Below are 18,174 nucleotides of genomic sequence, written 5' to 3' on the forward strand. Positions count from 1 at the left end.
CACGTGTTAATAAAGTCACTTTCAGTATTATCCTTCGAAATGGTGAGGGTGATGTCAGGCCAAGTAATACCAGGGAAGTTAAAATCGCCGAATATATTGATTGGGGAATGCGGATACAAGGATAGTACAGAGTGAAGTGCGTCATGGAATTGGGACACGAACGAGCTGTCGTGATCAGGTGGGCGATAGCATGCGCCAAGAATGATATGGGGGTGTGAAGCTCTGCAGCAAACGAACACGATTTCTAAAGAATTATAAATGGTTATTTGGTGGCGATTCAAATCAGGATGAGTAGCGATAAAAACACCGCCGCCGCGTCTGCTGTCGCGGTCGGCACGAAAAACTTGGAAGTCAGGGTGGGAGGGAAACATTTCTGAATCATCTATAGATGAATGCAGCCATGTCTCAGTTAATGCTATGACATTAGAATCTGATGAATCAATAAAGTTAGCAAGGATATCACGTTTCGGCAGCACGCTCCTTATGTTAGTGGAAAGGAAGGAGATGGATTTCATTTGGTCGTCATGGTTGGCATGCACCAATTGCTATGGAGAACGAAGAACAACTTGTTTGCTGACCGAATCGTAAACGTATGTGTCCTTTCCGGCATCTAGTCTGTTGTGGCGAAGAGTACTGCGAAAGCTTTGCTTCTTTTGAAATTCGATCAAGTTCTTCCGGGCTAAGCGGGTGGCTGGAGAAAAGTCTTGGGCTACATTAATATTAGGATGCTTGTTTTCTCTGCTAGTCGCAAGTAGCGTTTGTTTGTCCTTAAAATGGGCAAACTTCACTAGAATTGGTGTGGTTTTATTTAAGGAAGCCTATGGGCACGCTCTATGTCCCTCGCTTCAATAGAAAGTTTCAAATGTTCTTTGGTGAAGGCGATTACCTTTTCCTCAGAACTCGACCAACTTTCATCGCACTCATCGTCCACCCCGTATAACACCAGGTTGTTTCTCCGTGCCCTATCTTAGGCGTAGTTTTCTCAGGCAGTTAAAAGCTCAATCTGACAAGCGTTTGCCTCTGCGAGCATCTGAACACTTTCTACATCTGCTTTAATTATCGTAAGGGATTGGTATTCTTTTTCAATTTTGGTCGATCTTTTTTTGATATCTTGTAGCGTTTTATCATTTTCGAATTGCTTTTCACGAATACTTCCAACCGCATCTAATAGCTTTGCCTGCCCGGTGTTCAGTTCATTCAGGACGTTTAATAAAGCAGATTGGTCATCGATATCATCGGCTCTACCAGGATCGTTCATCCCGGAGGCCTTTCGTAGTGCCATTTTCCATTCCCTCCACGACATCTGCCATCCTAGCATTCGAGCCACGCAGCACCTTGTTACACAGCGGCACGTCTGGCCGAACATTAACACCGACGTTCGCCAGTGGGTCCGCTCGTGCCTTGCTTGCCAGTCCGCCAAAGTGACACGCCGTACCAAGACTCCCCCTCAGTCTTTCCTGCCACCTGGATCGCGCTTTGACCATATTCACCTTGACCTGCTTGGACTGCTTCCCCCCTCTCAGGGCTACAAGTATATTCTGAGGATGGTTGACCACTTCACACGTTGGCCCGAAGCCGTGCCAATTCCGGACATTACTGCGCGAACAGTTGCCAGAGCTTTCGTTTCAGTGTGGGCTTCTCGCTTCAGCTGCCCCAGCATTGTTACCACGAATTGCGGCCGCCAGTTCGAATGTGCCCTCTTCACTTCGCTCACACGGCTACTCGGCACTAAACACTGCCACACCACATCATACCATCCCTGTGCCAACGGCATGGTCGAGCAGCTCCATCGTCAGCTCAAGGCTGCCCTAACTGCGCGCCTGGATTGCGAGCACTAGGTCGACCAACTCCCTATGGTGCTCCTAGGCCTACGTGCCGTCCTGCGTCGTGACCTTGGCTGTTCGGCGGCCGAACTCGTCTTTGGTACATTCCTGCGGCTTCCCGGAGACTTGTTCTCATCTTCGGCTCCCTCGTCCCAGCCCCTACAATACCTTCATCGCCTACAAGACTGTCTTCAGCATCTGCGCCCAGTGCTGCCTTGCTCATCTGCCCATCAAGTCTTTGTGCACCTAGACCTTGCTTCCTCGACGCATGTGTTCCTCAGGCGAGACGCTGTAAAGGCGCCTTTTACCCCCTCATACGACGGCCCGTACCGCGTCCTCAACAGGACGACAAAGTCAGCGGCAATCCTGCTGGATGGTCGTGAAGAGGTCGTCCCTCTAGATCGCCTCAAACCTGCGTACCTCGAGACACCTCCCCAGGAGTTCCCCTCAGATATTTCAGGCTTATCTGCAGACCTGCTTACCGCCGTGGCACTCCGATCTCTGCCCCGTTGGCACATATATTTCGCCGTTACGTCTAGGCGGGGGGCCCTATAGCGCCGGCCGACGCTATAAAGCGGAGGCTTTGAGATCAGCGTTACTAGCCCGTGTTAGAGGAAAATAAAGATGTATAGCGCGTGCTCGGAGAGTAAACACGGCACGGGCAAATGAGAAGCCTGCCACGCTGGTCATCTTGCTCTGGTGCTCCGCTGCGACCCTGCAAATTCGCAACACTCTCTATTCCTCTAACCGCAGAGGCTTGCAACTAAAAGCTCATTATTTCGACTCCCATTAATTTGGAAACACAATAAAGTTTTACTGTCGGCATTGCCCCAGCTGACGCCCATGTAAGGCTGTGCTGTCAGACGGATACTACGGGTCTTACACCAGTTAGGACACATCCAGATATGACTGTCGCTGTAAACCATCCTAAAAACAGCACTCTTGAACTGCATGTTGTAGAGCTGACTGCGAACCTCCGTGTGTGCAAAAACAAACATGACAAAACCCAGATGTCCACGATAATAAGCCATATACTTAGTTTCAGCTTCACAATTATGAGCTTCAGGAAAATTCGTGAAGACCGTAGTGACGATGGCTGTCAACTAGATTCGAGTTGCGCAGGGTTTCGGACACTCAATGATGGCACTCAGTATTTTTCATGTTTCCTTCCATGTGGCTTCGAAAATGTGCGCTTGTCAAGTGCCATTCAGCACATCAAAGCCTCATGCACAGCACGGGCCGCTCGCAGTTGTATGTCATCGTGCCGTGAAAAAGCCCAAATAATCGAGCATGTCTGAAACAACCAGGGTTCTAATTATCAGCAGACAACTGTAAATTACATGCACACCCAGGAACAACATTATAGATATTAAACCTTGATGTAGCAAACTTCAGCGTAAAGAAATCCTCGCCACAGCAAAACCGTTTGGGTTTGATGACTTCATGTTCATACAACATCGTGTATTCTTGGCCTCAATATAAAGTGAATTTTACTGCACGTCCAACGCAACCAAATTTCAATGCTGGCTCTCAGCGAACCAGACAAAATTGTGCAGATAAAGATTCTCACCTTTCCTGGCGATTAATAATAAAATTTTTAGCAGGTACTTACTAGTCTTGTCAAAGCTCAAATCTGCTTTCAAGGTATCAGTTGGTGCTTTCCTTAAGGGGGGACGCGGGTCTTTCGGACCAAAAAATCGCAAAAAAAAAAAACACTTTTTAGAAAATGTGATTTGCGAAATCAGTAGCTCTTTATCTACCTATCTGCTAAGTTTTTCATCTCTAGTCACAATGCCAACTTATATAAACGATGTCGCCCAAATTTTGACCGAAAACGACCCCCGAAACAACCATTTTCCGCGAGGTGTAGCTCCCATTTCATGCGCTGCACTGTAGCCATCTTGGTTTCATTCAAAAGAGCCGCCTTTAGTCTTCAAATTGCCGCCTCTCCTGTTTACATTCGCCCGTTGGGCGCATAACGTGGCATCTGCAATCCCGTTGGCTTTCGGGGTGCACGTGACGATAAGGCGTCAACGCATTGGTGGAGCTGGCTGACGGCGTCTGCTCGGCGCGCCCAAGCTGCGGGGAGACGGCGGAGACGTGACGCCGGCCGCGCTTGGTTCCAAACCGCGAGGTGCGTTCACGGCAAGAATTTGTGAAAAAAGTGAAAAAAATAGTTGAATAATCATCTCAAGTGGTGCCCTGCCCCGGCTGTGCACGCTCAGGCCGACGAAAGTCGTGCGCCTGAAGTAAGCCTAGCGTGTTCCCCAGCACTGGAGACTGCTACTGCCAGCGGTCGCACCCGCCTCGACAGTGATATCGCAGGCCGCAGATGAGCAGAAAGATAAGCTCAAAACAGAAAAAGCTTGAACTCGCGCCAACTCCAGCAACGAAGCGGTAGACAGATTGTTTTCGTGACGATGACGGCAGCGCGGCAGACAGTTCGCTTGGCAAGGCGGAGTTCACGATCGTCAGATCTAAACGGTTTGCCGAGATTGGCGAAGCGTAAAACATACGGCGGCGATACTGGCATTTAAGAAAGTGAACGCAGATAAGAAATAGCCGTCAAACTTATTCTCCAATGCATAAACTGCGGGACACATCGTCTTCGTAGAGCTCGCCGCGCGTCTGCGCCGATCGGACCTTGTTCATAGTCCTTAGTGAATGCACTTGCTTCCAGTGCAATGCAGAGCACTGGGAAGCAGCAAACAGCTCCAAATTACATTTCTTTTCTGCAATAAACGTTCCTCACCGCGGTCTTGATGCGAGGACGTAAAAAAAAAAAAAGAACGCTTCCTGCATGTGACTGACGCAGCCGAAAAAGTGACAGCTGAATGTGCTGCAACTGCAAATCAAAATGAAAGAGGCGACACTTGGACGTTGGAAAGCAAAGAGACTACATTCCTGGAGGTTTATAGACATTTTAAATTATAAATGTGTGCATTGCACCAGTAAAGGCTGTTAAATAATGCAGTTTCTTTTTTGCTCTTTTCTCAAAACATGCATTGTCGACCACTTGCAGTTTTGCGGCCTTAATATCTCGGCACCTACTGCAGATAGAATAATAATTTCTTTTCCAGCATGAAGCCAAATATGTGGAGCACACAATGTTGCAAGTAGATTTTTTAATTTCTTTTTCAAAGTTTTTTAAATGGCTTTTTTTTTTTGTGACCATTATATGCTAAACATTGTTATGCAATAAAACAAGAAATAATTGCTTAATCAAAAAACTGCTTGAAACATTGTGTTTGTCATTCTTTTCCTAGTGTCCAGCAATGTGTTCATCTGAAGGTTTTCTTCAGTGGTCATTTTGTAATTGTGAACGCTCTGTGCGCGGCTGCTGGCGTGCGGTGAGCGTCTCATGTCGTGGTGCTGAACACGCGTAAGCTACGGCGGCCGTGGACGCTAAAATACGGCAGATTATTATTTTTTTTTTACGAGAGTCATTTATTCTTGCCGTTGGGCTGAACATATGCTATGGCGGCTGCAGAGGTTAAGAAGCGGCAATTTTTTTTTTTTTCTTTTGCAAGAGTTGTTCTTGTCGGGCTCAACGTGTGGCGCAGCGTAAGCTATGGCGGCTGCAGACTTTAAGAAGCAGCAGTTTTTTTGTTTTGTTTTTTTTGCGAGAGTCGTTTATTCTTGCATCTATGAATCAACGAAAGCACGCAGTCGGCTGCGGTCATGCCGCCGGCTTTTAGCACTGTTCGCTCCAAACGGCATTCGCAGCTGTCACGCTTGGCAATGATTTTGTAGCAGTGGTCTATGCCTGCCCCACCACAAGCGCGGCACGATAAATCGAACCATGTGTGCAATCAAGCCATCATGCGGGCACTCTGCCAAGTTCGCTCCCTGCCACCACAGGATCTACGGAAAGTGTAGTTAAAGGATAAACACGTCGTGGCATTATCGCTGTGCAGCATCTGGCGCACTGCCAATAAGTGAGCTGTGGATGCGACGGTCGAAACGGAGGAACGCGCCACAGAACGCTTTTTTTTTTTTTTAATTCTCGGGGGCGAAAATGGGGAGTGGGTTCATTATGCGAGTGGGTTGACTACGCGACAAATACCGTATCATTTTTCACGATCGCAAGTGGCTTCTCAAGCCGATTTCTGTATATCGAATTATCGATATATCGAACTATTTCACGATCCCCTTCGAGTTCCGATATATCCGGGTTCGACTGTATAACGTATTGTGTCGTATTCACACGCTGCTCGCCCGTCTGGCTTGTGTCTACCTTTCGACGAAGTACTTCCAACCCAGTTACAGGGTTAAAAAAAAATAAGAAAAAAAAAGGCGCTAAGAAAATTGATAAAAAGGCAGACAGGAAAGTAAATGGTATCTCACCCATTACTTTTTAACTGGCCAGGTTTCAAGGGAGCATGGCACCACTGTTGTAGGATGGGTGGCAAGAGAGTTCTTTATTTTTCATTTTTTTGGCACCAGCTTCTGAGTTTGAAACTTTTCTGGTTACATGATATATATCCTGTTCTCTATAGACTGCAAAGTACCACTAGGAAGATATTTCAGGAGATAAAGAAATTCTGTTTGAGGAAGAATACACTTCTGCATATTTTTGGGGCTAATAACTTGAGCATGGTACAAGAAGAGCCACTTGCCCTTTCTTTAGGGTCGTAGACCTTTTTTACTAGACTGTGGAACAGCATATGATTGTTATTTTTATTGTGTTGTTTTAAACACATTTCTTAAGACGTTACATATCTTTGGTAAAAAAATTGCATCATTTTGTTTCTTAAATTTCAGTTGCTAACTTCCTTGTGAATTATTCTATTTGTGCGCTGTTTACAGAGACTTTCTTCACCATAATTTTATCTTTCTACAATTGCTATGAACCACAGTGCTCTTTCATTTACTGCTAGTATTTTTCATTCTTCCGATTGTTTTTTAACAATGCAGCTGAAAAGGCCTGCCGTCCACATCAACTTACTTCACTGAAGCCTCCAAGGCTAAAGAGCTTCTCCAGAAAGCTGCGAGAGGACCGGCGGATGAGTGTGTGTGGAACATGCGGCACAGAGGGCAACAGGAAAACAGTCGAGTCTATGACACTGAACATTCTCTTGAGTGTTCAGATATCGAAAGGATTCAGTTCAGTTCAGTCGTTCAGTCGTGTCCGACTCTTCGTGACCCTATGGACCATGTCACGCCACGCTTTCGGGTCTCTCACTATCTTCCTAACATCACATAACTACATCTGCAGTGCCTCGAGGATGCCATCTAACCATCGCATTCGCTGCCTACCCCTTCTCCGGCGACCCTCAACTTTTCCCAACATCAAATCTTTCTCCAGCGACTCCTCTCTTCTCATCAGATGACAAAAGTAGCTGAGCTTTAACTTTAGAATTTGACCCTCCAATGAGCAGTCAGGGTTTATGCTTGACAATATCGACTGATTTGATCTTCTGGCAGTCCAAGGAACTCATCGAAAATTGCAGTGAAGCAATCGAAAGGATTGCTTCACTGCAATTATTACAAATATCATCTTTACCAGACAACAAGGCTTGCTTCTCAGCCTCCAAGTGTATCGAAATAACACCCCTAAAGACTAGAACATCTTATAACTTGAGGAAAAGGGTGCTCTTTACCTTGTAGAAGTTTAGAGCTTGGAGGCAGCATGGTGCTGTATTGCATGACTAAGAAATAAACTTTGATGCTTTATCTATTTTACAAACTATGTATTATTGTATTATTTTGTATTATTTTCATGCAAAAATGGCTACAGATAAGAACACTGACTTGAGATACACAAGATAGGCATCAGGTTACTCCAGTTTCCTATCTTTGGGTGCTGTACCCATGAAATGGTAAATTAAATTAAATTATGGAGCACTTGAATGGTAGGTAGGTGACACAACTCGCCTGAACGCCATCTAAAAGAGCCAGCTTTGCCTTTTGCAGTGATGATTATTTTATGCTGTGTGAATATATTCTATGAGTGTGCTCCATTCTAGGCACCTAAAGACGCGTTTGTAAAAGTGTACTAAGCACACATCATCATAGTTCCTTTACAAAAGCTGTCGGGCATTTTTAGTCGACACTGGGAGGAGGTAAAAATATTTATTCGGGCATCGGATTTTCAGTAAGGTAGTTCACTAACTGTTGGGCTGCCAAACTAGCCTCTCTAAAGCTCAGTATAGTGCTTATCTGTGATTGTAAATACTTCATAATTTTGTACATCAAAGCCTTACTCCACATAAGGTTTAAATCTGTAGGACATACAGTGACAATTGTTCAGTTAAACACTTTCTAGTACCTCATGTACCCCACACATTGTAGCTGATGGTTTTAGGCTTGGTTTCTTAACTTAAAAATGATTTATGGTGACAAGCAGGCTTCATGCATCTTTATACAAGCCCATTAGTTTATTGCCAACCTCTTCCACATTTCATATATCGTTCAGATAATTAGCTCAATTCCTTCAATCTTTTTGCTGTTGGTTTTGTTAAGCCCAGCGAAGGTTCACTTGATCGAAATTCTTACACTGTACATATTTCATTCTGTTGAGATTTCTTTGTGCTTGGATTTTCACGAGTGTTGCATGGCTACTGTTGATGGAGATTGGTGTTCATTTGTAAAACAATACTTCGGTAAGTGTAGTAATATTTTGTCAGTTAATATGTATGTTATTGTTGTGCAGTAGGGATTCTGCAGGTCTGCCACTCACAAACAGATGCATGCCTCCAGCACCTGCCTAAGCAACTTCCTTTATGACTTCTTCCTTCATTCCTTCTTCTTCCTGTATTCTTCTATAAATGAGGACATGGCCACATTATGTGTTTGTTATAGCTGTTAAAAGATTAGGACACAGAAGTACAATGCAAAGCTGTTAGGGAGAAAACTACTAGTTCATCATTCACTGGTTTGTAATAAAAATAATTCATGTATAATGTCTGACTGTGCGTTCTTATGAGAAAACAACACAGTTCCTGCTCACGGCAAGCTGATCCCGGCAATGCTGAAATTGTAGCAGGAAAACACTACTGTAAAAATTAAACATTGATAGATGATACTCATGTGTCAACCCCAAGTGAAAGCATAAAGTGTGGCCTCAGTGACTGCGGAAGCACTATGTTCCAGGCAAAGGTTGTGCTGATTACCTTGTCTGTATGTGGTAAGTAGTTTTGCCTTTCATGTAAGCTGCACTGCAGAGCAGATAATAATGCATACTTATGCTTTATGTTACATGGCTGCCATATCTTATGTTCTTTCTTTACCTGATACCTATTTATAGTTCAGAAGAGCGTGTTGTCGCGCTAGTTGATTCTGCATAGTATATAAGAGAAATGCGTAACAACTTAGACAGGACACAGGAAGAAACACGTACAACAGTTCACGAGCGCTCGTGAACTGTTTTACGTGTTTCTTCCTGTGTCCTGTCCAAGTTGTTGCATATTTCTCTTATATACTTATTTATAGTTCCACTTAACTCGAACAATGCCACACTTGTTGCTTGGCTTCAGAAGGTGTACACTGGAAAAGTGAGAAAGGTGCAGAAAGCAATACTTTTCAAGAGAACTCTATATGTCGAACGCAAGCACGTATTCAGGTACAGTATGTCGCTACTATTTAGACATTGATGCATTAGCGCTTGTTAACACAAGCGCTAATGCATCGGTGCAGCGGTGGCGTAGCGGTAGAACATCCGCCTCGCATGCAAGAGGACCGGGGTTCAAATCCCGGTGCCGCGCAATTCTCCACCGGATGAAAAAAAAAAAAAATCCGCGTGTCGATGGAATTGCATAAACAGGCTTGGGGTGCGACCTGATGCCGGTGAACACCTCCAGCAACGCACTCCCTCACCAGAACAGGAGTTGGCCACCCTGGTGCAGTAATTGGCCACAACCTCCTATGATAAGCTCCATAAAACCCCGGCCCTCAGTCACTAGCGGCTGCGGAACAACTGACCACGGCGGCGGTCAGACCTGTGACGCAGCAGGGGGTGCTAAGAAAGCCTGGCTCCGCTGGACAGGCCGCCATTGGAAGAAAATCAGTATGCGGAAGACTAAGGTAATGTTCAACAGCCTCGGGAAGGAACAGCAGTTTACATTAGGTAGCGAAATACTGGAAGTAGTAGGCGAATATGTCTACTTAGGACAGGTAGTAACCGCAGATCCGGACCATGAAAAGGAAATAACAAGAAGAATAAGATTGGGATGGAGCGCATTTGGCAAGCACTCGCAGATTATGACTAGCAACTTACCGGTATCGCTCAAGAGGAAAGTATACAACAGTTGCATCTTGCCTGTACTCACCTATGGGGCTGAAACATGGAGGCTAACCAAGAGAGTTCTACTTAAGTTGAGGACAACCCAGAGGGCTATGGAACGAATAATGGTAGGGGTAACATTAAGAGATAGAAAGCGTGCAGAGTGGGTCAGAGAAATAACTCAAGTTACCGACATTCTAGTAGAAATTAAGAAGAAATGGACATGGGCAGGACATGTAGCGCGAAGAGAGGATAACTGATGGTCGCTGAGGGTAACAAACTGGATTCCAAGGGAAGGAAAGCGTAGCAGGGGGCGGCAGAAAGTTAGGTGGGCGGATGAGATTAAGAAGTTCGCAGGGGTCAAGTGGATGCAGCTAGCACAGAACCGGGTTAAGTGGAGAAATATGGGAGAGGCCTTCGCCCTGCAGTGGGTATAATCAGGCTGATGATGATGATGATGATGATGATGATGATGATGATGATGATGATGATGATGATGATGATGATGATGATGATGATGATGAACACAAGCGCGCAGTTTACTGAAAAAAGTTTGTGACACCTTCCTGAGTTAACTTGTTGCCTAGACTGAGTGGCTTATTTAACGTTAAGAAGGATGCAAGAGCATGTGCAGCTGGGTGTAAACGTTAGAAATACTCTGCTGCAAAGAGAACAAGAAATCTGATATCAAGTGCAGGAGGCACACGGCAATTAATGTTTGTGCCAGATGATGTGTCTTTAACCTTGTATGCAGCAGTGTGAAATTAGAGCATTGGAAAAGTGACAAATGAAAGTCTTGGTTGTCTAGTATCAAAGAAAAACAAAGGGTTGAGGGGCAGCCTATTTCAGAAGTAAGCATTTCAACAAGACTTTTCAGCCCAGGGGAAGACATCTTGTTGAAATGTTTGATTGCGAACTGAGGCCGAGTCAACTGCAAACCGAGTTAAGCTTGCCGCAGAGGATCTTTTTTCTCCCCGCTCCCTGCATTTCTCTGTAAAAATGCTGAATAAAGATTGAATTGAATGCTCATTGCAACCCTTACCTGGTTTTCTTTGATTCTGTGTGTACATGCTCCCCTTATTCTAACCCGGTTATGTAGTAAGTGCTTATGCACATTTACAATACCCTCGTGCACTGCATACCGTATTTACTCGAATCTAACGCGCACCTTTTTTCCGATATATCGTGTCCAAAAATTGGGTGCGCGTTAGAATCGAGTACGACCCTAAATCTCCGATATCATATCGCCATCGGCATTTCAAAATGGCCGCCTGGTATGCACTTCGAGCCTACTAGCTGGTCTAGCTGTCTATGCCTAGCTGCAGTAGCGTCCTTCGTGTGCTTTGGTACATGTGCTTTGGTTAGCCTACCCGTTTTCTGCGATTGACCGACCAGTATGGACGTGCCGAAGATTCGTCGAGTTCATCATGATGCCGCATTTAAAAGGAAAGTCATCGTGTGTGCAGAGACGGACGGAAATCGGGCCGCATCACGCGCATTCGGAGTTCCGGAAACATGCGTGCGGGACTGGCGCAAGCAGAAGGAAAAGATTTTCGGCAGCAAGGCTACACAAAAAGGTTTCAGTGGACCGAAGCAGGGCTGGTTCACCGAAATAGAAGAGCGGCTCGCAGAATATGTTCTAGAGCAGCGAGCGGCGCAGCGGCCAGTGACGACGGACCTGCTCAAAGTCCGGGCGATGCAGCTAGCCCTACAAACAGGGCTAACGCGGAGCGACTTTAAAGCGAGCAGGTGCTGGCTGTCAAATTTTATGAAGAGAAAAGGCTTTTCTCTTCGAAGGCGGACAGGGATATGCCAGAAGTTGCCTGAAGAGTATGAAGAAAAGCTGCACAGTTTTCAGTGGTTCGTTCTAAGTTTGCGCCGCAAGTACGGCTACCACCTCGGCCAGATTGGAAATGCCGATCAGACACCGCTGTACTTTGACATGCCTGCCACCACAACCGTTGAAAAGAAGGGGGCGAAGCAAGTGCGCGTGTTGTCTTCCGGCCACGAAAAAACACGCGTCACCGCAATGCTTTGTTGCACCGCGGATGAACACAAGCTGCCCCCGTATCTCATATTCAGGCGCAAGACGCTCCCGAAAGGAATCGTGTTTCCGAGTGGCGTGATTGTGCGCGCCAATGAAAAAGGTTGGATGACAACGGACTTTGTCGCCGACTGGATCGATCACGTCTGGCGCAAGAGACCCGGCGGCAGTTTGGGCCTGCGTGCGATGCTTGTGCTCGACGCTTTCAAGTGCCATCTCGACCAACGCATCAAGGACAAGCTCGCTGCGTGCAACACCGACCTTGTCGTGATACCAGGTGGCATGACATCGCAGCTCCAGCCGCTCGATGTTTGCTTGAACAAGCCAGTGAAAGATAGGATTCGGGCGCTCTACACCGAATGGCTTGTGAGCGGCTGCCATAAGTTCACTGGATGGGCGAAAGATGCGTGGTGCACGATACCGTCTGCCATGGTCATCAAGGCCTTTAAAAAATGTGGCATATCGAATGCCATGGACGGCACCGAGGATGAGATGCTTTGGTCCATCAACAGTGACAAGGAGTTGTCTGACAGCGACGACGAGTGAACCTTGTGCCGGCATAGTGACAATCTTGGCAAGATAAGCCGTTTCCTTTTGTGTGTGTGTTTTTTAGTGCACCGAGATTAAATCTTTGCTTTTCCAAACGAGACAAAGTTGTATTGCTGTATGAAAGCATTAGTGGCGCAGTACTCTTTTTCGCGGAGAACGGGTGCGCGTTACAATCGGAGCTTTTTTTTTTTTTTTTTCGGGGGTGGGGGTCACAAAAAACAGGTGCGCGTTACAATCGAGGGCGCGTTAGATTCGAGTAAATACGGTATGTAGAAAACATTCACAAGAAGCTGAGGAATTAAATAAATATTAGCTGCTATGCAGAAAGCCATTACCTTTAATAGTGTGTCATCAAACACGAAAAACTGATTATTATGTTCGCTTTCTTGTACAGCTGATGGGCCTCATCCTATCAAGCTCCACTTGACAGCTGTCTTATGAGTCTCGGCCTTTAGAGCAGCCGCAAATCATTTCTTGCAATTAATTGCCAGGTGTCCAAGAAAGCACACTTTACGTATGTGCAAGGAAGGTTGTGTGCATCAGTTCTGTATGGCCAATCTGCATTCACTCACTTATTCACGGGGGTCATTTATGCTGCAGTTAACAATTTGACCCACTCCAGTATTTTCTGCTAAGAAAACACTACGGCCAGTCACAATGTATGGATGGGAGAGTTGGACTGTGAAGAAGGCTGACCGCCGAAGAATTGACGCGTTTGAATTGTGGTGCTGGCGGAGACTCTTGAGAGCTCCTTGGACTGCCAGAAGATCAAGTCAGTCGATATTGTCGACCATAAACCCTGACTGCTCATAGGAGGGTCAAATTCTAAAATTAAAGCTTAGCTACTTTAGTTAGTCAAAGTTAAAGTTAGTTAGTTAAAGCTTAGTTAGTCATCTGATGAGAAGAGAGGAGTCGCTGGAGAAAGCTTTGATGTTGGGAAAGGTTGAGGGTTACCGGAGAAGGGGTAGGCCGTGAACGCGATGGTTAGATGGCATCCTCGAGGCGCTGCAGATGAAGTTATGTGATGTTAGGAAGATAGTGACAGACCGGAAAATGTGGCGCGATATGGTCCATAGGGTCACGAAGAGTCGAACACGACTGAACTGAACTGAACGGCACTGAGAAGGTGATGTTTGGATATATCTGTAAAATCATTCATTTGTTTTACTGATATCCTTTTCTTACTGTGAAATGTTTACTCCACTTTTTCTGCAGCATATATCACGTTTGAAATATTGTAGAACTAAACTTGACTGGGACAAGAGGGATGAAAGGCACGTGTGTATACGTAGAGCCATCAAGAACTTGAGTTCAAAAGACCGTGCGAGCTCATCTAAGTTTTATTTTGAGCACTGGCATAGATAAGCTTTGATTTCAGTATATTCTTGAGTTATTTGAACGACCCCTAATTCTTTGATTAATATATTAGTAATTCAGCTAATTTTGGATTTGACGTGTTATGTACAGTCATGGCCAGAAGTCCTGAAGCCAAATGATCTTTGTCTCAGCCGCAAAATGAAGCCGTACGGTGTCATTAAAGAATGAATTGCCATGAAATGCTATCAAACCGTTTCTGGCTGTGCTAATAAATCATGTAGAGGCATTTTAAATGCATTTAGGCCTTGATGGCCTAACGGATTCATTTTGCGGCTGAGACGATAATCCTTAGGCTTCAGGACTTTTGATCACTGCATGCTTCTCTGATAATTGGCGAGATGTGATACGAATTCAGGCCCTTCACCAAATGAGCGCCCTGCAGGTGAGCTTTGTCGCCAGGGAATTACAGCTTTATTTGACAATATATTAAAAAAAAAAAAGGTGCCGGCTTGGTCAGTTCACCGCGCAGTTGTTAGAGACCTGTCGCCGACAAAACTATACCGATTCTGTGATATTATTCAAGAGTGACAAGCTGCAACGCTAAAAGTGAGCGGCCCGCATAGGCGAGCGCGATCACACAACGGACCCAATTTCCGTAACACGTGCGGTACAATATCGAGGGCAGTCACACGCTGCGTGGCCTGCAGATCTCGAGACGCCTGCCTGACGCGGCGAAGAATTAAGCCGATCGTCATAGAGTGCTCCCATACGTGCATTTGACGTTCTTAGCAGAACTAGCTTAAAAAGCGCTATGATCAACCTGTCGCAAACTAGGAGTTGTTTATACATGCGCCGATCGAATTTTGTACGTGACGCGAGAAGCCGAGCTGCGTAATACGTATTGTTGTTCACTCGTACTTATCCGTAGGTGTTCCGTCCCTTGGGCAGGTTAGTAGAAGGCAGTTTATACCAGGAAAGCAATCGTACGACAAAAACTGACGAGACTATATATGTAGACGGCACTTTCAATGCGTTCCGCGGAGATTGAAAATGCATCGATTCTCTGGCGCCAATCGCTGGATCACAAAGTAAATACATGAAAGGATGTGCCACTGTGCTGCGGAACGGCTGTAGAATCGGTTTGCCGTTGGTTTTGTCCTTTTTTGCGATGCTACGAGCGCTTTGCTAGCGGGTTTCCACAGCGCAAGCAAAGGGCGTCTGCTACTGAGCCTCTTTGGTGCGTTCGCATGGTTTCGCCGCCAGGTGCCGCATGGATTGCTGGAATTGCGAATAATTATAGAAAAGGTAGTTTATAACATATACAGCCGAGATATGTACTTTTTGAAAAGCAGTGTTTTTCGCGATTTTTCGACTTTCGAAACCCGCATCCCCCCTTAAGACACTTTCCCTCAATATTATTTGGTACCGATTAAAATGTAGCCGTAGCCAATGGCCTGTCATGTGGAGCTGTGTTATTTATATTGTCATTCGAGATGCATCAGCGTATAAAAATGTCCAATTATGCCGATGCCCCATAATTTTAAAATATAGTTAGCTGACATTACTGTGCCCAAAATATGATATGTTCAATTTAGCAACCTAAAGATAGAACAAAATAAAAAGCTCCGTAAGGCTAGTCATATTGGCAAAAAATACGAAGTTGGGAAAATCGCATTTGAAGTTCTGACACTTACTGCAGAAAATTTTGGCAACACAAAACAAGAAGTGTCTTATTCCACCGAAGGAAACATTTTTTTTTAAATGCTGAGAATGTGTACAGGATGAAATTGATGAAAGCGCAGGGCTAGGGTGTCCAGCTCTAAAGACAGTATTTTGAGCCCTGAAAACTGCTTCTTGGGGGAACTAGCGATCCAGAGCCAAGGAGGCCCGAGCCCCACCATAGTTGGGCGGCCCTGAGAGTCCGCTGTAACACTCGAGCGGTTGACCGCTCACGTCTTCGCGATCTCGCAGCAGGTTCCGCGCTTCGTGTGTGCAATAAGGTGGTTTAACCCTTTAATGTCCACAATCACGAACTCTGTACCGACATCGCATTTAAAAATGCTAGCATGAAAATATTTAGCATGCTTTACCTTCAACTTCCGCATCTTCAACCCTTTTAAACTCTAAGACTTCTAAGACTTCTTCGGCTGCCTTCAAGCCCCCCTTGGCACTGGTGGACATAATGCATGAAAACTACCCCTTCCCCACCTTTGTTGCCAGGCGGCTGCAGAGGGTGCCCGCTGAGGCGGCACCAGCCAACGGGAAAGATGTCCCGCGAGTCAAAACGGCACCAGTAGTCGAACGCCCCTCGCCAGCCATCAAAGGTGACGAAGAGCATGTCGTCCTTGACGGCGCCCACAGTGGCCGGACAGATGAGGTGCGGGTTCTTGCGGTCCAGAGCCTCGAGCTTCATGCCCACTTTGAACTCATTGCTGCGTGGGCTGGGTGGTTCCTGCAGAACATCAGGGGCAGAAGAAAGCAAAAAAAATCTGTTTCCATGTAACTACAGTAGAATCTCGACAATTTACGCTTGATCCCAATTCGGGTATGATATTTTCAGACATGTCCCAGATGGCCAACATTGTACAGAATACATTACGATTCAAGATTATACAAACCGTTTTTCAAGACCACACAGATGATACTAACGTGTGACTGGCACGACCATCCACGCAAGCGAGCGTGCACGCACAGCCGCGAGGAGCACGCCTCCTCCCTCTTCACCCCTTTCCCATCACCTGTGTCCCGCGGCACCAGCTGAACCGGCTGCTGGGCCACCGGCCACACGTGAGTGATGTTATGCAGTTGCCGATTGGCCTATAGCATCTTGCAAGCTACCTACCAAAACTTGTTGCCCCCCCCCCCCCCCCCACCCCTCCCTATACTTCTACTGGTACCTCCCTCCATTTGCTGCTGGCCTGCTGCTGTGAATGTTTCATGTCGTGCAAAGGCGACAACTTTTCTGCCAAAATGTGACCAGACAAGGATGCTAGCTAAGTGCACGTAGAAGACGTAGATAATTCAAATCCAACATGTTTCGGAAGCGGAAGGCCCTCTCTTTTAATGAGAAGCTCAAAATTTTGAATAAGGCTCATGAAAATCCGAAGAAAAAAAGCATCTCAGGTTTGCAAACCTGGCAAGAATGCACAGCACTTCGTTGTTTTATGTCAAGCAAGCCAAGAGTGCTACACATGTGAAGCTAGAAGTAGTTCTGCTGACGCGATTTCATGAGGTGACTGCAGCCGGTGTCAAAGTGGACGGCAAAGTGCTTACGAGAAAAAGCCGACAACATTGCACTTTCTCTTGGCATCTAAAAGTTTCGAGCATCCGGAGGGTGGGCTGCATCGTTTTATTGAAAGGCATGGGGCTGTTTACAAAACTGTTTGCAGAGAAGGCAAAAAAGTGAACGAGACGGCTGTTGGCAATTGGATTGATTCGTTGCCGGCACTGACCTCGAGGTATGAGCCGCATGACATTTTCAATGCCGACAAGACAGGCATGCTCTTCAGCCTGCAAGCAAGAGTTTGTATGTGAAGGGCCAAGCCTGTCAGAACGGCCAGAAGAGTAAAGAAAGAGTGTTTGTATTTGTCTGTTGCAATGCTGATGGTTCTGAAAAAATTACACTCACCATTGTCGGCAAGGTAAAGCAGCCGAGATGCTTTCGAATGGCTGGACGTTTGCCTTGTGTGCACAAAGCTGATGAGGAAGCCTGGATGACTGCACATTTTTTTCGCGAGTTTCTGATCGACTTATATCGAAAAATGGCATCAAAAAATAGAAAAACCTTGCTCTTCATTGACCAGTGTGAACACTGTACTGACACATAATAGCAGCAAATGCCTTTTGAAGCAAATGATGCTGAAAGGTGGCGTAATGATCACGGCTGACCCATGCTTACGTTAATGTCCGGCGAGTGGAATGACGGACAACCGAAGATAACATTACTCTCTATAGAGGCCAATATCATACTCTTATTTATTTATTATTCCTCAAAGGTCCACGAAGGACCTTTACATGAGGGTGCCTACCATAGAGGTGTCTTGGCACATCACTGCCAGAGCAACAGCCCTTGACATACTAGCTCGCTTGAGCAGATGGGGAAGAAGACACATCGAGGCACCAGCACAGGTTGATTCATCCTCAGATTTTCCCTTTTAAGAGACAATTTGCTGTCACAAGAAAAAAATATTGAGCATCATGTGAAGGTGACTGCTAAC

The 18,174-nt window shown here is 45.9% G+C and overlaps 1 protein-coding gene across 5 annotated transcripts in view; it reads right to left on the bottom strand.

The window, feature by feature from the left end:
- Scm (Polycomb protein Scm) overlaps positions 1–18,174 on the bottom strand; it is a 200,311-nt gene that overhangs the window by 97,205 nt on the left and 84,932 nt on the right. For all 5 annotated transcript variants that reach the window (XM_084605586.1, XM_084605580.1, XM_084605569.1 and 2 more), the window contains one exon: positions 16,166–16,409. In XM_084605586.1, the coding sequence (XP_084461712.1) occupies positions 16,166–16,409 (244 nt within the window). The remainder of the gene's footprint in view (positions 1–16,165; positions 16,410–18,174) is intronic.

This window comes from Amblyomma maculatum, chromosome 1 (assembly GCF_055883805.1).
Source record: "Amblyomma maculatum isolate TAMU_Amacu chromosome 1, ASM5588380v1, whole genome shotgun sequence".
In the NCBI taxonomy this organism is placed as follows: Eukaryota; Metazoa; Arthropoda; class Arachnida; order Ixodida; family Ixodidae; genus Amblyomma; species Amblyomma maculatum.